Consider the following 24,832-nt stretch of genomic DNA (forward strand, 5'->3'; position numbering starts at 1 on the left):
TGTGGAGTACTTTGAATCTTTTAAAGAAGACACTAAAATATTAATTTTAAAATCCATATTTTCAAAATTGACCTAGAGTTTATATTCATAAATCTCAGTATTTTCTAAGAAAACAAAATGCATCCCCTTAATTATTTTTTTCAGGTAACCTTTTTGTTTCAAATAACCCTCCCCTCCCCTCTCCTCCTTTTTGAGGCGGAGTCTCTCCCTGTCCCCCAGGCTGGAGTGCGGTGGCACTGCTCACTGCAAGCTCTGCCTCCCGGGTTTATGCCATTCTCCTGCCTCAGCCTTCTAAGTAGCTGGGACTACAGGCACCTGCCACCATGCCTGGCTAATTTTTTTGTATTTTTAGTAGAGATTGAGTTTCACCGTGTTAGCCAGGATGGTCTCGATCTCCTGATCTCGTGATCCCCCCGCCTCGGCCTCCCAAAGTGCTGGTATTACAGGCGTGAGCCACTGCTCCCGGCCATAATTATTTTCACTTTATATGTGTTAAATCATAAAGCAGTAATCACTGGTTTCTAGATACAGTAGGGATTATTGTTCACATTTGAGTTTTAAGAATTTTTTAATTTGGAAGGAAGTTTTTGAAATTTATTCTCTGTAGAATATTGTATTCTGCAATATTGTAGAATATTGTTTCTCACTTTACTTAAAATTTTGAATATTGTTTGTCTGCTGTCAATTTAGAAAAGAAGTAATTCTTGACTAAATAACTGGGCTTTGTGAATTTTAGCTTAGTGTTACAGCTACCATGACTGATGGTGACAGAGCTATTATATAAGATGATTGCCATCAGATGCTTTTATTCCAAGATTATTTGAATGGAAGGGTATTATGATGAGGAGAACCTTAGGGAAATTCCTAATTGAAAAAGAAGTAATTTTAAGTTTTGTTGAAATTTTATTTTAATTTATGTTAGATGCATTAACTTTATGATTTACACTCTTGTGTTTCAGGGAAAGGTGGCCCAGACAGCGTGTATGTCAGCTTGCAAGCATTTAGCCACATCCTTGATGCAACTTTTGTTGGAAGCTGAAGTGCGGCAGCTCACCTTGGGAGCATTACAGCAGTTCAACTTGGACGTCAGAGAATGTGAACGTAAGACAGTAACCATCCCTGTGCTTGTTTGTCTTACTAGCAAACTCATTTATGTCAGGGGAAAAAAAGTTTTAGGTGTTTAGGGTCCTTGTTCCTAGTGGAGTCAAAGAATACCTAGATAATAGAGATAACTTATAGAACATCTAGAAATAAAGTTTATCAGCAAGCTAATTTGAACTCCCAGAAGTGCTTAGACTCATGTTTAAAACAGAAGATCTCTAGCTACAAGGAAGTTTGCAACCTATGGGGTGATATAAGGGAGGCGTACGTTTAATAGACACTAAAGAAAACCTGATTGGTCCAAAGGCTTCAAAAGAATGCAGCTTCTAACTACTTTCTTCTAATATTCTATTTAAAAACTAGCTACATCTTATATGCAAACTCTTGTTAGTTTAAAGAACAAATGATATGTACATTAATTAGTCAGAAATGCTTTCTATTATAAGAAATACAAAACTTAGAGTGGCTTAAACAAATACATTTTATTTTTCTCAAAGGCAGTCAGTTGCTGTATTGGTTTAGTTGCTCAGTGATGTCATTATGGACCCAGGCTCTTTCGTTTCTCCTCCTTTGGTATAATTAGAGTGTGAACTCTTCATTCTCATGTATATTACAGTCAGAAGAGACCCACATTCAAGACAGGAAATGGACCAGCCTTCACCTATTCCTTTTATTAAGAAAATAAGAACCTTTTGAGGAGATCCCTGACAAACTTTCCTGTATGTCTCATTGAACAAAACACTGCCATATGATCACTTCCAGCTCTATGGGAGGCTGGGAGATTGAATATCTGACAAAGTAAAATAGGAGCATCATTACTGGCATAGTTGACTCATCATAAATCATCTACTCGAAGTTGAATGCAAAATTAGGCTTTGGTTAGGAAAGAATGAAGAGCTGTTGGTGAGAAATGAAAATGAGCAAGGAATGATATGACTCTTGGAATTTTTTTTTTATTCTAAGAAAATTAAAATAATGGGAAATTACACGAGTCTGCTCACACCCTTGCCCCGCATTTTTATTTTACTACTTATTGGTTTCCTTTGGTTGACTTTTGATGTATGGAAATTAAGGTTTTATTGGCAGTGCTATTTTTAATTTAAAAAGGCATTAATAGGACTTCCAGTTATAGCCATCACAGAGTAAAAGGTATCAAAGTTACCCTTTTGCCATAAACAATTATAAAATTGGATAAACTACATGAAGCAACCCTATTCATGCATTAGACAGAAGACATAAAAAGGCTGTGATCCTTCAAAGAAGGGGAAACACATAAGGTAATCTTGCCATTCTCCATTTTTCTGTCTGGGGACACTGTCTAAACAGTAACACAGGAAAGTAGAGCCCAAACAAAAAGCAATGTTTTTACACAGAAAACACAAAAGCAAAATCCCAGAGACTGGCATATAGGGCTGATGTGACAGCTGGGATTGGTGGAGCAAGGTACCAGAGAGCAGGGAGTTGTTCAAAGAAGTACTTCTATTAATCAGCACTGGAGAGATCTTGAGTCTTTGGTAAAAACGTTTAGTAGCCATGTGCAGAGGGAAAGTCTGTGAGGCTTGGCAGAGAACAGCCACTGAAGGTCTGTGAGATGAATAAGGGTGCCAAAGGTCACTGGAAACATACACGGAAACATTGGAATTCTGACCAACCAGAATGGAAGAGTCCAGCTAAACATCTTTTGCATTCAGTAAGACTGCAGAAGATGAGGTCTTGAGTGCTACTCAAAGCTCTAGAGGAGGAGCTCCTCTGTTTTTTTTTCTTAATTGTATATGTTCATCATGTACATTTGTTGTTTTGAAATATGTATATTTGTGGAGAGGCTAAATTGAGCTAGTTAATATATATATTACTTCATATACTTTTTTAGGTGGTTAAAAAAACAAAGTCTCCTTTCTTAGCAATTTTCAAGATTTCAGTACATTGTTATTAACTAAAGTCACAACGTTGTATAATAGATCTCTTGCACATATTTCTCCTAACTGAAATTTTATATTATTTGACCAATATGACTCAACTTCTGTGAGTTCATTTGCAGCCACCATTCTGCTGTCTACTTCTATGAGTTCAACTTTTGTAGATTCCATGTATAGGTGAGATTATGCACTATTTGTCTTTCTGTGCCTTTTCTTACTAAACATTGAGTCCTCCAGGTTCATCCATGTTGTCACAAATGACAGGATTTCTATCTTTTTAAAGTCTGAATAATATTCCATATTTTATTGTCTATTTATATTACATTTTCTTTATGCATTCCTCCATTGATATACACTTAGATTGATTCCATATCTTGGCTATTGCGATAATGCTATAATGAACATAGGAGTGCAGATATCTTTTTGACAAACTGATTTCATCTCCTCTGGATATATACTCAGTAGTGGGATTACTGAATCATATGGTAGTTGTATATGTTAAAACTACTTGAGGAATTCCCATACTGTTTTTCTTAATGGCTGTACTAATTTACATTTCTACCAATAATGCACAAGGATTTCCTTTTTTTCACATCCTTTTCAACACTCGTTATTTCTTGTCTTTTTGATAGTAGCTATTCTATTAGGTATGAATTGATGTGTCATTATGGTTTTAATTTGCCTTTCCCTGATAATTAGTGATTCCAAGCATCTTTTCTTATTCCTATTGGCCATATGCATATCTTCTTTTGAGAAATGTCCATTCAGGTCCTTTACTCATTTTTTAATCGAGTTATTTTTCTTGCTGTTTAGTTTGAGTTTTTGACATATTTTGGATATTAACCCCAAGAGCTACTCTTGTCCCTAACAATTTCACAAGGTAAAGTGACTCTGCTGATAAAAAAAAAATGCCTTCCAACAAAACTCAACAGCCTTTGAAGGATGAGGAAGAAAAAAACAATTCCACACTCTCAAGCACATCGCATACACAGTTTTACAGCAAAAAGCTAAAATTTGACATGCAGAGAAGCAAGAAAATGTTACCCATAAAAGAAGAAAAGATAGACAATAGAAATAGATCCACTGATGACACATATGTTGGAAATTGCAGACAGGGGCTTTAAATAATTTAATATAGTCAGTAATTTAAAAGATAAGGTGGACATTGTACATAACTGGGTTCAAAGTTTCTCAGGTTTGAGAAAAAGTATTAACGCACTAATTTAAATAGCTCAAAAAACTCTATCAAGATAAATACAAAGAAAGCTACACTGAGGCACATTGTTATCAGATTGCTAAATAAACAATAATAAAGAGAACAATTTTAAAGCAGCCAAAGGTGAAAAGGTATATTACATAATGAAGAACAGTGATAAGAGCTACAGCCAACTTATCAGAAACAGAGCAAACCAGAAGGCAGTAGAATATCCGTAAAGTCCTCAAAGAAAAACAAAACAAAACCTGTCAATGAAAACTCTATGTCTTGTGAAAATATCCTTTAAAAATAAACGGAAAATAAAGACATTTTCAGATAAGCAGAAGTTGAGAGAATTTGTCACCAGATTTGCACCACAGAAATGTAAAAGGTAGTTTTTCAGGTTAAATGGAAATGATATTATATGTCAACCCAGAACTATAATATAGATTACATTGTTCAAAGATGTCTACAACAATATCTTCCTTAACACATTTTTTTTTCTAGAACCTTGAGACTACTTCCTTAAGAAATGGCATCTAATTCCCCTCCCCTTGAATCTGGGCAAACTTGTGAGTTGATTGTAACCAACAGAATGTGGCAGAAGTGGCCCTTTGTGACTCTGAGGCTAGGCCATAAAAGATGGTGCTGCTTCCATCTTGGTTGGCTGTTGTGTAAAAAGTCCAGCTACGCTGAGGCTTCCAAACTTGAAGAAACTTAAGCAAGCTCACGTGGAGAGATCACATGAAGAAGGCTTGAGCCTATGTTAACAGATGCCTAGCTAATTTCTAGCTGTCTCATTTCCACCTTTACTGTTTTCTTTCTTCTGCTTACTTTTCGTTTATTTGCTCTTCTTTTGTTAGTTCTTTTGGGTAGAAACTCAGACAATTTATTTGAGATTTTCTTCTTTTCTAATATGAGCATTTTAGTGTTAGAAATTATTGTCTAAGTACTACTTCAGCCACAGTATACAAATTTTGATATATCATGTTTTAATTTTTATTCATTTCAGTATTTTCAAATTACTTTTGTGTTTTCTTTTACTTGTGGGTTATTTGGAAATGTGTTGTTTACTTCCCAAATATTTAGAAAATTTTTAGATACATTAATACTTCTGTTTTAGGTTTTTAATTTACTTTCATTTTGATCAGAGAGCATACTTTATATAATTTCAGTTCTTCTAAATTTGTTGAGACTTGTTTTATGACCCAGTATATGGTCTAGTCAAATGTTCCATTTGCACTTAGAAAGAATGTGTTTTCTGCTGTTACTGTGTGGAGTAGCCTATAGACATCACATGGGTAAAGTTGATAGTGTTATTCAAATCTCCTGTATTCGTACTGATTTTCTTTGTACTTGTTTTATCAATTACTGAGAAGAGTTGAAATCTCCAGTTGTATTTATCAATATCAATCCTGTCAGTTTCCATTCTATCAGGTTAATGCATTTTGAAGCTCTGTAATTGGGTGCATACTACTTAGAACTGATATGTCCCTATGATGCACTGATTATTATTATGATGAAATGACCCTCTTTATCCCTAGTAATATGTCTTATTTGAAAAAAAATCTACTTTTTGTGATACTGGTATTGACCCACTCAACTTCCTTATGACCTTGTGTTTGCATAAGTATATTCTTTTCTATCTTTCTCTTTTAATTTTTTTTAAAAAAATGAAGTTGTACACAGCTTATAGTCAGGTTTTGCTTTTTTATTCAGTATGACAATCTTTTATTTTTAATTGTGTTGGTTAGGTGATTTATAATGAATGTAATTTTTTTAATTTTGTAGGTATATAGTAGGCATATATATTTATGGAGTACATGAGATATTTTGATACAGGCATGCAATGTGTAATGATCACATTGTGAAAAATGGAATATCTGTCTCCTTAAGCATTTATCATTTGTGTTACAATCTAATCATACTCTTAGTTATTTTAAAATGTACCATTAAATTATTTTGACTATTGCCACCCTGTTGTGCTAATACTAGGTCTTATTCATTTTTCTAACTATTTTATACTCATTAACCATCCCCACCTTCCCTCTCAACACTGTGCTTCCCAGCCTCTGATAACCATCCTTCTACTCTCTATCTTCATGAGTTTAATTGTTTTGATTTTTAGATCCTACATATAAGTGAAAACATGCAATGTTTGTCTTTCTGTGCCTGGTTTAACATTTATCATAATTACCTCCAAGTCATTAAAATGACAGGATCACTGTTACAAATGACAGGATTTCATTCTTTTTTTGTGGCTGAATAGTACTCCATTGTGTGTAAGTACCACAGTTTCTTTCTCCATATGTCTGTTGATGGACAATTAGGTTGCTTCCAAATATTGGCTATCGTGAATGGTGCTGCAACAAATATGAGAGTGCAGATATAAAATCTCTTTGATATACTGATTTTCTTTCATTTGAATAAATACCTAGCGGTGGGATTGCTGGATCTGGATCTTATGATATCTCTATTTTTACTTTTTTCAGGAACTTCCAAATTATTCTCCATAGTGGATTTAAAAAAAAAATTTTTTTTTTGAGACAGGGTGTCACTTTGGAGGCGCAGGCTATACAATGGCATGACTTGGCTTACTGCAATGTTTGCCTCTCAGGCTTAACTACCATGCCTGGCTAATTTTTGTAATTTTTAGCAGAAATGGAGTTTCACCATGTTGCCCAGGTTGGTCTCGAACTCCAGACCTGTGATCCACCCACCTCGGCCTTCAAAAGTATTGGGATTACAGGCGTGAGCCACCACACCGTCTCCATAGTGGTTTTACTAATTCACATTCACAACAACAGTATATGAAGGTTTCCTTTTCTCCACATCCTTTCCAGCATTTGTTATTGCCTGTGTTTTGGATAAAAGACATTTTAACTGGAGTGAAGTGCTATGTCATTGTAGTTTTGATTTACATTTCTCTAATGATCGATTATGTTGAGCACCTTTTCATATACCTGTTTGCCATTTGTATGTGTTCTTTTGAGAAATAGTTATTCAATTCTTTTGCTCATTTTTAAATTGGATTATTAGTTTTTTCCTACAGTGTTTTGTCTCCTTATATATTTGGGTTATAAATTCCCAGATGGATAGTATGCAAATATTTTCTACTACTCTGTGGGTTGTCTCTTCACTTTGTTGATTATTTCCTTTGCTGTGCATAAACTTTTTAACTTGATGTGATCCTATTTGTCCATTTTTGTTTTGGTTGCCTGTGCTTATGCGGTATTAATTAAGAAATGTCTGCCCAGGCCGGGCATGGTGGCTCACGCCTATAATCCTAGCACTTTGGGAGGCTGAGGTGGGTGGATCACTTGAGGTCAGGAGTTCCAGACCAGTCAGGCCAATATGGTGAAACCCCTTCTTTACTAAAAACACAAAAATTAGCTGGTCATGGTGGTGTGCACCTGTAATCCCAGCTACTCGAGAGGCTGAGGCAGGGGAATTGCTTGAACCCGGGAGGTGGAGGTTGCAGTGAGCTGAGATTGCACCATTGCACTCCAGCCTGGGCATTGCAGCGAGACTCCATCTCAAAAAAAAAAAAAAAAAAAAAAAAGTCTTCCCAGACTGATATCCTGAAGAATTTTCTCAATGTTTTCTTGTAGTCCTTTCAGTTTGAAGTCTTAGATTTTAAAGTCTTTAATTCATTTTGATTTGCTTTTTGTATATGGCAAGAGATAGGGGTCTAGTTTCATTATTTTGCATATGGATTTCTAGTTTTCCCACCATAATTTATTGAAGAGACTGTCTTTTCCCCAGTGTGTGTTCCTTTTATGAGACAGAGTCTTGCTCTGTCACCCAAGCTGGAGTGCAATGGTGCAGTCTTGGCTCACTGCAATTCTGCCTCCCGGGTTCAAGCAATTCTCCTGCCTCAGCCTCCAGATTAGCTGGGACTACAGGTGCATGCCACCATACCCGCCTATTTTTTTGTATTTTTAGTAGAGACAGCGTTTCACCGTGTTAGCCAGGATGGTCTCGATCTCCTGACCTCATGATCCACCCACCTCGGCCTCCCAAAGTGCTGGGATTACAGGTGTGAGCCACCACGCCCAGCCAGTGTGTGTTCTTGACACCTTTGTCTAAAAGGAATTTACTATAGGTATGTGGATTTTTTTCTGGGTTCTCTATTCTGTTCCATTGGTCTGTGTGTCTGATTTAATGCCAGTACCATGCTGTTTTTATTACTGTAGCTCTGTAGTATGATTTGAAGTTAGGTAATATGATTTCTCCAGTTGTGTTCTTTTTGCTCATGATAGCTTTGGCCATTCTAGGTCTTTTGTGTTTCCATATAAATTTTCTGATTGTTTTTTCTATTTCTGTAAAGAATATCATTGGTACTTTGATAGGAATTGCATTGAACCTATAGATTGCTTTGAGTAATATGGGCATTTTAACAATATTGTGTCTTCCAATCCATGACCATGCAATATCTTTGCATTTTTTTGTGTGTGTCCTCTTTAATTTCTTTCATCAGTATTTTATAGTTTGTAAGATCTTTTACTTCTTTGGCTAAGTAAATTCCTAGGTATTTACTTTTATTTGTGGCTGTTATAAAGGGGATTACTTTTTGATTTCTTCTTCAGATTGTTCACTGTTGGCATATAGAACTGCCACTGATTTTTGTATGCTGATTCTGTATCCTGCAACTTTACTGAATTTATCAATTCTTATCATTTTTTGGTGGAGGCTTTAGGTTTTTCTAAATATAATATCATATCATCTGCAAACAAGGATAATTTGACCTCTTACTTTTCGAGTTGGATGACCCTTTTTTCTTTTTCTTGTCTAATTGCTCTATAGGGCTTTCAGTACTATGTTGAATAACAATGGTGAAAGTAGGCATTCTAGTTGTGTTGCACTTCTTAGAGAAAAAGCTTTTGGGTTTTCTCCATTCAGTATGATACTAGCTGTGGATCTGTCATACATACCTTTTATTTTGTTGAGGTAATGTTAATACCCAGATTTATTAGGATTTTTACCATGAAGGGATGTTGAATTTTATCAGATGCTTTTCAGCATCAGTTGGAATGATCATATGGTTCTTGTCCTCCATTCTCTTCATATGTTGTATCACATTGATTGACTTGTGTATGTTGAACATACACAAGTATGTTTTATCCTTGCATCCCGGGGATAAATCCCACTTGGTCATGATGAATGATATTTTTAATGTATTGTTGAATTCAGTTTGCTAGTATTTTGTTGAGAATTTTTACGTCAATATTCATCAGAGATGTTGGCATGTAGTTTTCTTTTTTGATGTGTCTTTGATTTTAGTATCAGGGTAATACTGACCTTGTAGAATGAGTTTGGAAGTATTCCTTCCTCTGTTTTTCAGAACAGTTTGAGTAGGATTAGTATTAGTTCTTCTTTAGATGTTTGATAGAACTCTGCAGTGAACTGGGTCCTGGGCTTCTCTTTACTGGGAGACTTTTTATTATGGTTTCAATCTTGTTACTTGTTATTGGTTTGTGTTCTAGGGCCTGAAATGGGGGCCTCATGACTCTGCCGGTGCCCTATCCTACTGTGGCTGAACTGGTATCCAAGACACATGACAGAGTCCTCTTTATTCTGTTCTTCTTTTTTTTTTGGAGGAGTTTTGTGTCCTCTAATTCATCTTTTATATATATATATATTTATTATACTTTAAGTTCTAGGGTACATGTGCACAATGTGCAGGTTTGTTACATATGTATACATGTGCCATGTTGGTGTGCTGCACCCATTAACTTGTCATTTACATTAGGTATATCCCTCCCCCCTCCCCCCACCCCACAACAGGCCCCAGTGTGTGATGTTCCCCTTCTTGTGTCCAAGTGTTCTCATTGTTCAATTCCCACCTATGAGTGAGAACATGCAGTGTTTGGTTTTTTGTCCTTGTGATACTTTGCTGAGAATGATGGTTTCCAGCTTCATCCATGTCCCTACAAAGGACATGAACTCATCATTTTTTATGGCTGCATAGTATTCCATGGTGTATATGTGCCAACTTTTCTTGATCCAGTCTATCATTGTTGGACATTTTGGTTGGTTCCAAGTCTTTGCTATTGTGAGTAGTGCCGCAATAAACATATGTGTGCATGTGTCTTTATAGCAGCGTGATTTATATTCCTCTGGGTATATACCCAGTAATGGAATGGTTGGGTCAAATGGTATTTCTAGTTTTAGATCGCTGAGGAATCACCACACTGTCTTCCACAATGGTTGAACTAGTTTACAGTCCCACCAACAGTGTAAAAGTGTTCCTATTTCTCCACCTCCTCTCCAGCACCTGTTGTTTCCTGACTTTTTAATGATTGCCATTCTAACTGGTGTGAGATGGTATCTCATTGTGGTTTTTGATTTGCATTTCTCTGATGGCCAGTGATGCTGAGCATTTTTTCATGTGTCTTTTGGCTGCATAAATGTCTTTTTTGAGAAGTGTCTGTTCATATCCTTCACCCACTTTTTGATGGGGTTGTTTGTTTTTTTCTTGTAAATTTGTTTGAGTTCTTTGTGGATTCTGGATATTAGCCCTTTGTCAGATGAGTAGATTGCAAAAATTGTTTCCCATTCTGTAGGTTGCCTGTTCACTCTGATGGTAGTTTCTTTTGCTGTGCAGAAGCTGTTTAGTTTAATGAGATCCCATTTGTCGATTTTGGCTTTTGTTGCCATTGCTTTTGGTGTTTTAGACATGAAGTCCTTGCCCATGCCTATGTCCTGAATGGCATTGCCTAGGTTTTCTTCTAGGGTTTTTATGGTTTTAGGTCTAATATTTAAGTCTTTAATCTATCTTGAATTAATTTTTGTATAAGGTGTAAGGAGGGGATCCAGTTTCAGCTTTCTACATATGGCTAGCCAGTTTCCCAGCACCATTTGTTAAATAGGAAATCCTTTCCCCATTTCTTGCTTTTGTCAGGTTTGTCAAAGATCAGATAGTTGTAGATGTGTGGTAGTATTTCTGAGAGCTCTGTTCTGTTCCATTGATCTATATCTCTGTTTTGGTACTAGTACCATGCTGTTTTGGTTACTGTAGCCTTGTAGTATAGTTTGATGTCAGGTAGTGTGATGCCTCCAGCTTTGTTCTTTTGGCTTAGGAGTGGCTTGGCAATGCGGGCTCTTTTTTGGTTCCATATGAACTTTAAAGTAGTTTTTTCCAATTCTGTGAAGAAAGTCATTGGTAGCTTGATGGGGCTGGCATTGAATCTATAAATTATCTTGGGCAGTATGGCCATTTTCACAATATTGATTCTTCCTACCCATGAGCATGGAATGTTCTTCCATTTGTTTGTATCCTCTTTTATTTCATTGAGCAGTGGTTTGTAGTTCTCCTTGAAGAGGTCCTTTACACCCCTTGTAAGTTGGATTCCTAGGTATTTTATTCTCTTTGAAGCAATTGTGAATGGGAGTTCACTCATGATTTGGCTCTCTGTCTGTTGTTGGTGTATAAGAATGCTTGTGATTTTTGTACATTGATTTTGTATCCTAAGACTTTGCTGAAGTTGCCTATCAGCTTAAGGAGATTTTGGGCTGAGACAATGGGGTTTTCTAGATATACAATCATGTCATCTGCAAACAGGGACAATTTGACTTCCTCTTTTCCTAATTGAATACCCTTTATTTCCTTCTCCTGCCTAATTGCCCTGGCCAGAACTTCCAACACTGTGTTGAATAGGAGTGGTGAAAGTGGGCATCCCTGCCTTGTGCCAGTTTTCAAAGGGAATGGTTCCAGTTTTTGCCCATTCAGTATGATATTGACTGTGGGTTTGTCATAGATAGCTCTTATTATTTTGAGATACGTCCCATCAATACCTAATTTATTGAGAGTTTTTAGCATGAAGTGTTGTTGAATTTTGTCAAAGGCCTTTTCTGCATCTATTGAGATAATCATGTGGTTTTTGTCTTTGGTTCTGTTTATATGCTGGATTATGTTTATTGATTTGCATTTGTTGGACAAGCCTTGCATCCCAGGGATAAAGCCCACTTGATTGTGGTGGATAAACTTTTTGATGTGCTGCTGGATTCGGTTTGCCAGTATTTTATTGAGGATTTTTGCATCAATGTTCATCAGGGATATTGGTCTAAAATTCTTTTTTTGTTGTGTCTCTGCCAGGCTTTAGTATCAGGATGATGCTGGCCTCATAAAATGAGTTAGGGAGGATTCCCTCTTTTTCTATTGATTGGAATAGTTTCAAAAGGAATGGTACCAGCTCCTCCTTGTACCTCTGGTAGAATTTGGCTGTGAATCCTTCTGGTCCTGGACTTTTTTTGGTTGGGAAGCTATTAATTATTGCCTCAATTTCAGAGCCTGTTATTGGTCTATTCAGAGATTCAACTTCTTCCTGGTTTAGTCTTGGAAGGGTGTATGTGTTGAGGAATTTATCCATTTCTTCTTTTTCTAGTTTATTTGCGTAGAGGTGTTTATCGTATTCTCTGATGGTAGTTTGTATTTCTGTGGGATCGGTGGTGATATCCCCTTTATCATTATTCTGTTCTTAAGCAGAAGGAAGGACTCATTTTCTAGCTATGAGCTGCACTGCCTGGGATTGGCAGAGAGGTGGCGCAAGCATTCCTTTAGCTGCCCTGGCTGGGTTACTGCCCAGGTCACATACCACCCTAATCCTCTGGCTCTGAGCCCAGCCCAACACTAATAGTTGCCTAAGAGTTGCATTCCTTCTGTTCTAGACTGTCTTTCAAGTTTACTCAAGACCCCAGAGCACGTTGGCCTGTGGCAATGAGGCTTGCTGAGAGCTCAAGTTCTGACCTCTGGAATGGATGATTCTCCTTTGGCTAGGGCTGGTCCAAATGTTCCCTCCATGTGTGGGTTCTGTGTGAGCCCAGCCAGCACAACTTTTTTCTCCACTATGACAGGGCAGCACTGAGTTCAATGTAAAATCCCCCAGTTGCTGCACTCTCCCTTCCCCAAGTGCACAAACTCTCCAGGCCATTCAGCAACTGCCAGGGGATGGGGGAGGGGTGGCGTCAGCAATACAAGATTGTCTTTCTGCCCATCTTCAATGCCTCTTTTAGCGATATGATGTAAAAATCTAGGTAGCGTGATTGCTTACCTGATTTTTGGTTCTTGTGCCAGTGGTTTTCTGTCTGCAGATAGTTGTTAAAATTTGGTGTTCCTGCAGTGGTGGGGTTGGGGAGGGAGGAATCAGACAAATGATGTAATCATATATTCTACCATCTTGTTCCACCTCCTGAATATAATTTTCAATATGATTGGGCTTAAATCTACCATCTTGCTATGCATTTGCTATTTCCTTTTTCATACTTTGTTCATTTTTCTTCTTTCATTGCTTTTTTTTCATTAACCAGTGTTTTTTTATGTGATCTATAGTTTATTAGCTCAGACTCTTTATTGTATATTTTAGTTATTGTTCCTGGATTTACAATATACATCTTTAACACAGAATACTTTAAAATAATATTATGCCATTTTGCATTAATGTAAGAATCTCACAAAAGTATTGTTTTTCTTCTATGTTTTGTCCTTTGTGCTATTGTTGTTATGCATATTACTTCTACATAGTCTATAAACCCCACAATGCATTATTACTGCATCTTTGCTTTAAACACTCATTTATTTTATAAAATGTCTAGAAATGATTAATATATATTTCATAATTACCCATGTGTTTACTGTATTCTGCATTCTTCATATCTTCGTGCAGATTCAGATTTCTATCTGATATCATTTTTATTCTACTGAGGAGCTTCCTTCAATGTACACTATAGTGCAATTCCACTTACGTTAAATTCTCTAAACTTTTTTTTTTCTGGTAAAATCTTCAGAAAGATGTTTTCACTGTATAATGAATTCTAGGTTAACAGGGTTTTTTTTTTCTTTCAACACTTTAAAGAGTTCCAACTATTTTCTTTTGATTGATACAGTTTCTGATTATAAGCTTTTTGTTATCTTTGTTCCTTTGTACAAATTATGTCTCATTTTCTCTACTTTTTTGAGATTTTCATCACTAGTTCTTAGCAACTTCATTAGGGTGTGTCTTCTCTGTGGGATTCTTTAGGTTAATTCTGCTTAGAATTCATTGAGTTTGGACATGCAAGTTTATATCTTTTATTAAATTTGAGAAGGCTTTGGCCATTATTTCTTTGAATATCTTTTCTATCTCTCCTTTTTGTCTGAAACTTCCTTTACATATATTTTAGACCACTTCGCATTGTCCTGTAGGTTACTGATACTCTGTTTATTTTCTTTTCAATCTTCTTTTCTTCTTTATGCACTTCATTTTGGATGCTTTCTATTGATGTCTTTGAGTTCTTTGAACTCTGCTTTTGCAGTATCTAATCTGCTGTTTATCTATTTCAATGTATTTGTCATTTGAGGTGTTGTTTTTTTACTTTTATATGAACTCCATTTGGTTCTTTTTGATATCTTCCATTGCTTTCTTCATAATATTCCTGTTCCTCTACCTTGTTAACATATGGAACATTCTTATAATAGCTATGTAACAGTCCTGTTCTACCAGTTCCATCACGCGTATATTTTCCAGGTTATTGATATTGTTCACCTGATATTGTCCTGTTTCTTTGCATCCTGGTCATTGTTTACTGGATTCTTGAAATTTTACATTTCATTGTTGGATGAAATTTTACATTTCATTGTTGGATGCTGTGTTGTATTCCTTTAAATAATATTATATTTTGTTCTCACATGGATCTTAGTTATTTGCAATTGGATTCATTCAAGACTTGCTCTTAAGTATCTAGTGGGTCCATAGCAGCTTTTTGTCTAGGTCTAATTTGTCACCAGTTCTAAAGCAGTACCCTTGGGAGAATTCTGCGTGATGCTTTGGATAGCTTGGAGGTCTTTAAACTGTGGCTGGTGGAAACACAAAGTATGGTCATCCCTGTAAGACTTTCACAGATTCTTTTCCTTTTCATTTTTAATGGTTCTTTCTCCAGCCTTTGGTAATTGCCTCCCCTACATACACAAATTAGTACTCCACCAAATATCGAAAGGACCTTTCTGTAGTTTTCTTGGATGCTCTCTTTTGCAGCATCCTCCTTTCTGGTACTCAGTCCTGTAAATACTTGTTGCCTTGAACTCCTGGGCTCTAGTCTCTGACTTTTCAACTCAGTAAGACAACCATGTTCTGTTTCAGTTCTCTCCCTTTGCCTGCTTTATAGCACATCCTGGAAGCTGCCTCTAGGCTAGCTTGCCTCGCTTGCTCTCCTGCTCTCAGTATCATTATGTCTGTGGGATCATAATTCTGCATTACCCCTTGTCCAGTATCTAAAACCATTCTTTCAGACTCCTTGTACAGTTTTCCAGGTTTCCAGGATTTTTTTTCACACTGGAAAGATTAGTGCTGTGCCTATTAGTTTATCATAACCAGTAGCAGAATCAAGTGAATACTTTTCAAGATTTTTAGGGTTTTTTTTTAATGAAAGTAATATCTATTCATTGTGGAAAATGGTAGGGAAAAAAGTAAAGTACAGGAAGAAAATAAAAACTACTCTAATCTTACCATTCATAAATAAGCACACTCCCATGCCTTTCACCTAGACGTGATAATATACAACAGCAACAGAACTGTTTCTAGAAGTTGCCCGCCACATTCCTTGCCTCTAATTAGCCAAAGTTGTTTCACATTCCTCTGTCTTAACCAATTATTTAGTAGGAGATTGAAAACATAATGATTGGCTAAACCAATCAAAATTGATTCTTGAGATGAGAATGAAGTCATCCTTCTCTGAATTTTGAGGAAAAAGTAGAAGCTCATTCTCTTGTAAAGAAAAGGAAGGAAAGGGGGCTTTGGTGTAGGCAATCAACCAATACCACTGGTTAAATAACAAAGTCTGGTGAATTTTTGGGAGTGATCAACTACAAGACTGCATTTTTGACAGAGATAAGAGATAAACAGGGATAAAGGATGATAAAGCTGAAATACATGCACGTTCCAGAGGAGTGATGATGGACTGGGAGAAACACTGAAGAGTAAGAATAATGCCCATCTTTTGGCCTGATTTTGAATGAGCAGCTTCTTCTTGAGAGAACCGTAGGAGAATCTACATCCTTAATGCAGAGCCAGCTTTCAGTTAAGACTAAAAGAGCATTTAATGAAAAGGTGGAAACACAACAGAGTTTGTTAACCATGTAAAAGGGGTTCCAGAGAGCCAATATCTTATCTGAAAAGCCATTTGGCATTTGTAATAACCTTTCAGACTTAGAAACAAATTGAAGCCAACATTTGAAGGGCTTGACAGTCCATGAATAACCATAATATCAGCAGTGAAATTTTTTTTCTTCATATATTGTAGAGCCACTAAGGTTCATTGATTTAGAATTTAATGTTTCATTCCTGATTGGCAGTAATTTGTCTGTCAAAAACTTTCCATGGACATTTATTTTACTTTAAAAGAAAGAACTCTATTCTATGTCTTTCCCTATACCACCCCCCTCATTTTTTTTTCTTTAGATGCTCAGTGGTCTATAAAAAAATCTTAAAGAAATGATACATAAAATTCAAGTAACTATACAGAGGCGTACAAAAGCAGTCCCAAATGACAGGATAATTAACACTTACATCTTTCTACCCAGTGGTGTGTGCATGAGGTATTTTCCCTTTTTGTCTGTGAGTCCTTGGAAGAACTGTGTAGGTCCTAAAAGCAATCAAACTCTGGACAAGATGAAATGTGAATATACCTTGAGTGTTTTTGAATATGAGGTCAGGTTTGCCATTTTCTTAGGTCCCAAATGCATAGAGGTATTATATGCACTACCAAGAGCCTGAGATATTCAGCTAGGATAGTGTAGTCATTAAGAATATAGATTTTAGAGTCACTTCAACAGAATGGATTCAGGTTCCCACTTACTTTTAGCGTTACCATATGTAAATTATTTAACCCCTTACAACTCCATTTATGAAGTAGGAATAATAATAGTACTGAACAATATAAAGATGAGAGGGTTTGGATCAAATGAGATAATACATGAAAGGCTGTATTTCATTGTGTGGTAAAGCACTAAGTATGCACTAATTATTAGCTGCTCCTATTTTTGTCATCATCGTCGTCATCAGTAGCAGCAGTTAGCAAATCTGCTAATTCATATTAAGCATATCCAGCATATCTCAGGTCTTTTGCAGAGTACTTGAAACTTTGTCACAGATTGTGAATTTATTAGGTTTAATTTGGTATAATAAATTGACTGCTTCTTGATAGTTGTCTGTGAAACTTCTATGGCTGTCCTGAAAAGTATAATCCAGAACTGATGATTTTCTAATTCTCGGCTTGATTATTTTACAAGCAATCAGTCAGTTCAGCTGTTTTCTACAGATGGTAACTACTGCTTAGGGTGCCATTATATAACAGGAGTATTATTGTTAGGTAATTCTTGCTGACAGGCTACCAAACCAAATAACTCTAAGATGGAAGTCACTTGAAATTTACTAGGTGTGATGAAATCATCACTTTTCCTTTAAAAATTTGATAATGACCTCTGTGTTTTTCTGCTTTGTATGGATTTCATCTTAGATCTCTGTATGTTTGTATGTTTTATATTTGGTTTTAAACATTAGAGCACTGGATCCTGGCAGAGAAACTGAGATTTAAACACCAGCGGGTGTTGATTGCCTAATAACTCCTAGATCTAACTTAGGCTATTGTATCTCTCATGCACTAGGATATTCAGTCTGTGTCTGGGTTTGGAATTTCCTAAGCTTTCTCTTTGCATATTCAAAATGAGGAAGTCTAGATTCATATTCCAGCTCAACCACTTGTTACCAGCATTAATTCAGTAATCTGCTCATTCAGTCAGCAGATATATGTGGGCCCTACTCTATGCAAAATACCATGGTTGGAGGCTGGAGATAAGATGAGAAATCATGGATTTTACATAGGAGGGTGACTCTATTAGATTTGTATTTTTGGAAGGAACTTGCATTTTGCAGGAGCCTCAGAGACCAGTTAGAAGGCTATTGCAGTGATCTATGGTAGAGATGATTTGGTAGCCTCAGCATATATTTGTATGACAATTCAAGCCACGAGGGTGAATGAATCAATTCATTTAACCTCTCTGAGCCCATCAATAAACTAGAAATACTAATTCCTGCTATATTTGTCTCACATTATTGTTATAAAGTCAAATGAGATAATATATATAAAATCATTTGAAACAGCCATGGAAATGTTATTTATTATAATTTATTGTAATTATTTCTTTATCTATATGCCTTTATGTGTTTTCTTTCATATTTCTACTGATTTATGGTCTACAATGTTAAACATTTTCAGTTTTCAATTATCTGCATAGCTCCCTAAATTATTCAAAAGATTGGTACATTAAAAATATAATTAAACCAAATCCAGGACACATTTCTTTGCAAGGAAATGTAGCAACAATTGCATCTTTTTAAATGTAATGTAATCCATCATTTCCCAGGATCCATGAATCTTTTTCACAGTATAAACTGGATCCATGAAAAGGAGGGATAGAATGCATCTTATCAGATTCTCTCAGATCTTGATGGTCAATTAAATATGCTTTGGTTTAATTCTTTTGAAAGGGAACAAGGGCTTCTAAAGCCTTCCATATCACCATTCTTACCATAATAACCCTCATTCTACAGGTAAGGGAACCAATGTAGAGATTTTGCCTAAACACAGGATTTAGGGAAACAACTTCAGAGTAAATTCTTGGTCTCACTGAGTCTATTGTGATATATACTAGTGGTAGAACAGCATTTACTACTTAACCTCCTCACTCTGACTGAAAGATCACATCATCCCTGGAGAATTTATTTTATCTCAAAGTCAGTATCCGATACTTCCTGAAAAGTTTGAAAGTTTCCATCTCTTTGTATATATTCACAAAAATAAATGGCTACAGGTTTGTGATATAGCTGACTCTCCTCTGACTCAGGTGTGAGATGTTTAGTGAATATTAACTAGGCAGTCCTTAATAGGCTTGCTTGTGGTTTTGTCACTGGGACATCAGAACTAAAGAATCTTTATAAAGAGATCTTGCTGAACCCTAGGTACCAGGCATCAACAACTACCAATTGGCATAACTCTGCCTACTTCATTTTGTTTTCTCCACTACTTGAGCCCAGCTATTCTTGCCTCTCCAGTTCCGTATAATTAATTATCCACCTTTGGTCCAAGATTCCCTCACAGGGCTTCAGGCATTCCATTATCGATCTTTTCCTAATGTGAGCAAAAGGGAATAGTGGAGAGTCCTGAGGACCCTGGTGAGAAACATAGGGCAAGCATATATGACAGATCCACACCAGCATTTTTCTTCTGCAGCCTTTCAAGTTTATATTATGCAAAGGGGCCTTTACATCAGCAAACTGTGAAAGTAACTACTAGTTACTACATTAAATCAAGCTTCTCCAGTGAGATGTCCTAGAGTAATTAAGTTGTCAATCAAAATTATGTTTAGTCATCCTTGAAGAAGTAGTGCAAAATGCATAACCACGCAGTTTTCCCTGTTTTTGCTGAATTTACCTAGAAAACTCTTACATTTCCTTCTGGATGTAATTCCTTTCTTCTCTACTCTTACTTTTCTTTTCACCCTTAACACATGTTGTATGTAGATCCTAGTTACAAGACAAGATTCGGTAAAGGACAGAGCATAGCAGAGCAAAACGCTACTCTTCTCTGGGAATGGGGTTGCAATGGAAAGTATTTTGGAGAAGAATAAGGGATCAAAGTTCCATAATTTTTTTTTTTTTTTTTTTTTTTTTTTTTTGAGATGGAGTCTCCCTTTGTCGCCCAGGCTGGAGTGTGGTGGTGTGATCCCAGCTCACTGCAAGCTCTGCCTCTCGGGTTCACGCCATTCTCCTGAGGTTCCATGATTTCTTTTACTATCCTTGCATTTATCAAGAAAATATGATGGGATTATGAAGGCAACAGAAACTTGAAATCAACTTATTTGATTTTCAGCTTTCTCAACTATCCAGCTGCAGAAGGAAGGGGATTACTGCAATAGAGCTTCATTATAGTTCTGTGTTTCCTTAGATTCCTGAGATGCGCATTCTAGGAAGGACAAGAATTGGCCTTATTTTTATCTTAAGTTACCCAGTGTTGTTAAAAGTGATCACATGGCTCATATTCCTCAATTTCTTTAAATTGATAAATGGCAGCAGACACTAGTCCTCCATAGCTTCTCCCTCAGTGGGAACATGGTCATAAGTGACTTAAGATAATACCTTAATTATGAGCTTGGCTACCATGTTCCACAGACTGTTGGCTTTCCATCCTGGGAAATGAAGTTGTAGTATAAAGAAGTATCTGAGAAGTCCAGGTGCAGTGGTTCACGCCTGTAATCTTAGCACTTTGGGAGGCTGAGGTGGGCAGATCATTTGAGCTCAGGAGTTTAAGACCAGCCAGGCCAACATGACGAAACCTTGTCTCTACCAAAAATACAAAAATTGGCTGGGCGTAGTGGCACATGCTTGTGGTCGCAGCTACGTGGGAGGCTGAGGTGGGCAGATTGCTTGAGCCTGGGAGGTGGAGGTTGCCGTGAGCTGAGATTGTGCCACTGCACTCCAGCTTGGGTGGCAGAGCAAGACCCCATCTGAAAAAAAAAAAAGTATCTGAGGCTGGTTAATTTATAAAGAAAAGAGGTTTATTTGGCTCATGGTTCTGCAAGCTGTACAAGAAGCATAGTGCCAGCATCTCCTTTTGGTGAGGGCCTCAGTAAGCTTCTACTCATGGTGGATAGAGAAGGGGGAGCCAGCATGTCACATGGCAAGAGAACGAGCAAGAGAAGTGGGGGAGGAGCCACACTCTTTTAAACAACCAGCTCTCACATAAACTCATTACTGTGGGGAGGGCACCAAGCCATTTATAAGGGCTCTGCTCCCATGACCCAAACACTTCCCACTAGGCCTCACCTTCAGCATTGAGAATCATGTTTCAACCTGAGATTTGGAGGGGACAAATATACAACAGAAATATACAAACAAATATACATATCAGAAGGGAAGTCTCAATCCTCTTTTCCCTATCATTACCTGCTAACTAATTCCAAACATTCTACTTTCTCTTTTGTTTGGCAACTCATTCCCTAATAATAATCTGTCTTAATTAGAGTATGTTTATTTGCAACTGTCTTAGTCCATTTGTCCTGCTATAACAAAATGCTTGGGACTAGGTAATTTATAAATAATAGAAATTTATTTCCTACAGTTCTGGAGGCTGGAAGTTTAAGATCAAGGCATTGTCAGGTTTAGTGTCTGGTGAGGGTCTGAAAACTGTTTCCAAGATGGCAACTTATTGCTGCATCCTCTGGAGAGTTCAAATGCTGTGATCTCACAAGGTAGAAGGGGTAGAAGGGCAAAAAGGGCCTAGCTAGTTTCCTCCATTCCTTTTATAAGATTACCAATCCCATTTATGATGGCTGAGCCCTTATGCCCTAATCACCTCCTAAAAACTTTACCTCTTAATCCTGTTGCACTGAAGATTAAATTTCACCATGAATTTTAGAGTGGACACTAACATTCAAACAATAAAGCAAGGAGCAAAAATGTATTCAAACCAGTTCAAGAATAAAGGAGGGCTTATTTTAAATATACGCATTTCATAGAGTCTAAGAAAAAGGTAAACAGCAGATTAGTTAGGACAAGGATCTTGTCTGCCCCACCCAGTCCTATCTCCTTAGGACTTAGCATAGTGCCCGCCATATGGTACTTTAATAATAAATATTTTTTGAGTGAATAAATATGATGCAATTAGCAATTACTTCAGTCTGTAGATCTGTTTGGTTAGCTCTGAAGATGGGAGGGAGTTGAGGTAGTAAGTAGCTCAGGATAGATATCATGAGATGTGAATAATAGAGAAAACTAGGATGTGGTTGTAATCTTAAGGAATATTCTCTTAGCATGGTATGGAACTGGAGAGTCAATGAATGGCAATTTTAGTACATACATCCTACCACAAATTTGGATGGATTATAAAACCATATTTACCACCAACAGCCAATTCTTAATATGCCAGCAATATAATACATAATAATTAAAATCTTAGGTGATAGAAATAGATTGTCCTTTAAAACCTGGATCTTCAATTTAGTAGTTTGGGCATACTCAACTTTTCTAAACCTTATTTTTTTCATTTGTAAAATGAAGTTATATTTGTACCTATCTCATAGACATGTGATAACTAAGTGAATAATTGCTATTGTAAATGCTCAGTAATTGTTAGCAGCCATCATTATCATTGGAAAGAGTACTGGGCTGGAGGTCATTGTATTACAACTTCAATTTTGCCAACAACTAGCTATGGTCTTGGTCTTGGGTATTCATTAAACCTTGCTTGGGCTTTGGGCTCCTCATTTATAAAATGAGAAAGGTAGACTAGGTGATCTCTGAATTTCCATTTAGTTCCAAGATATTAAGATTTATTATGAGAAAGGGGATCACGTGGATAGCTTTATGTCTGTGGAGAGTTGTTATAAGTATTAAATGAGATAACGCATGTGAAATGCTTTACAGATGACAGAACATAAATACATATTGTAATTATTAGATAAATATTAAATATGTTTATGTAGTTTTCATTATAGTTATGTATTATGCCATGTTTACCAGGGGACTTACACAGTAGTCACCCCTTATCTATGTGGTATATATTCCAAGAGCCTCAGTGGGTGCCTGAAACCGTGGATAGTACTGAACCTTATATGGTCATACATTGCTTAGCGACATGAATGTGTTCTGAGAAGTGCTTCGTAAGGCGGTTTCATTGTTGTGTGAACATCATAGAATGTACTTATACAAACCTAAATGGTATATAGCCTACTACACACCCAGGCTACAAACCTGTACAGCATGTATAGTAGTACTAGATACCATAGGCAGTTGTAACACAGTCATTGGTAAGAATTTGTGTATCTAAACAGAAGAGGTAATGTGTTACACTATGACATTACAATGGCTACAGCATCACTAGGCAATAGGAATTTTTCAGTTCCATTATCATCTTTTTTTTTTTTTTAAGACAGTCTTGCTCTGTTGCCCAGGCTGGAGTGTGGTGGCACTATCTCGGCTCACTGCAACCTCTGCCTTCTGAGTTTAAGTGATCCTTCTGCTTCAGCCTCCTAAGTAGCTGGGATTACAAGTGTGCACCATCAACGCCTGGCTAATTTTTGTATTTTTTTTAGAGACAAGGTTTCACCATGTTGGCCAGGCTGGTCTCAAACTCCTGGCCTCAAGTGACCCACCTGCCTTGGCCTCTCAAAGTTCTGGGATTACAGGCATGAGCCACCATACCCAGCCCAGTTCCATTATAATCTTATGGGACCACCATCATATATACAATTGATTGTTGACTAAAACATCATTATACAACACATAACTATATATACTATGCTTTTTCCTATACATGCCTCCCTATGTTAAAGTTTAGTTTATAAATTAGGTACAATCAGATATTAACAACAACAATAACAAAATAGAACAATTATAACAATATGCTGTTATGTAATATAAATATGGTGTCTCTCTCTCAAAATATCTTACTGTACTAATCACCCTTCATCTTTTTATGTTGATGTCAGATGATAAAACGCCTGTGTGATGAGATGAAGTGAAGAGAATTCCAGAAGTCAACAATTCACACATTTTAAATTGTGCACCATTCTGAGTGGTGTGATGAAATCTTGATTGTCCCACTTAGGGAAATGAATCATCCCTTTGTCCAGTGTATTCACGCTCTATATGCTACCTACCTGTTAATCGTTGGTCACTTAGTGGCCATCTCACTTCTCAGTTCTGCTCTGTTAGTATGGCAGTACTTGTGTTCAAGTGACTCTTATTTTACACCAATAATGGCCCCACAATGCAAGGGCAGTGATATAATATTTTCAGTCAGTGGTTGACCATAGATGACTGAAACCATGGAAAGGGAAATGGCAGATAAGGGGAAGACTACTATATTTACAGTATATGCAAGCAGAAAGCAAGCATTGGGCGTTTGCTATCAGGGGCTCTTGTAAAGTCAATGGCTATGTAATAAGGTCAATAATTTTTTACTAAAAGAAACTTTATATGTGATTCTTTAAGGCGGGACTCTCTCATATAGTCTGCCTTATACTGTTTACTTTGGGGTAATGTTAGTTAGTTAGTTTGTTTTTTTGTTTAAGATACAGGATCTTGCTATGTTGCCCAGACTGGAGTATGGTGGCTATTCACAAGGGCAATCATAGCACACTACAGCCTTGAATTCCTGGGTTTAAGCAATCCTCCTGCCTTAGCCTCCTGAGTAGCTAGGACTACAGGCATGTACCACCATGCCTGGCTGGATAATGTTGGTTTCACAGGAAAATCAAACTGTCTAGTCAAGATCTGAAGCACTGTGGTATTCTGGTAGAGACATTAGTGTGGTTATGAGATCAGAGTTGCCATAATAAAACATGTTAGGTAGGCAGTCCAGAACGTCAGAAGAAACTAAAGAATATGAATAAATTTATTTTGGAAACTTGGATATCTGAACCTGAACATACTAGTAGAAATGTATTTTAAAAATAAAAGTTGGCTGTACGTGAAATTAAATAAATCTTGGAAATGTTTAATCATTGTAGCAAACAGCACCATTTCATACTAAGGAATTCTTATAAAACATTTTAAATGTACTTCCTTTTCAATTAAAAAATATTTTT

At 36.7% G+C, this 24,832-nt stretch overlaps 1 protein-coding gene across 4 annotated transcripts in view; it reads left to right on the forward strand.

The window, feature by feature from the left end:
* EXOC6B (exocyst complex component 6B) overlaps positions 1–24,832 on the forward strand; it is a 660,637-nt gene that overhangs the window by 452,044 nt on the left and 183,761 nt on the right. For all 4 annotated transcript variants that reach the window (XM_054545544.2, XM_024241893.3, XM_063713219.1 and 1 more), the window contains 1 exon segment: positions 960–1,101. In XM_054545544.2, coding sequence (XP_054401519.1) covers positions 960–1,101 — 142 coding nt within the window.

Source organism: Pongo abelii, chromosome 12 (assembly GCF_028885655.2).
Source record: "Pongo abelii isolate AG06213 chromosome 12, NHGRI_mPonAbe1-v2.0_pri, whole genome shotgun sequence".
NCBI lineage: Eukaryota > Metazoa > Chordata > Mammalia > Primates > Hominidae > Pongo > Pongo abelii.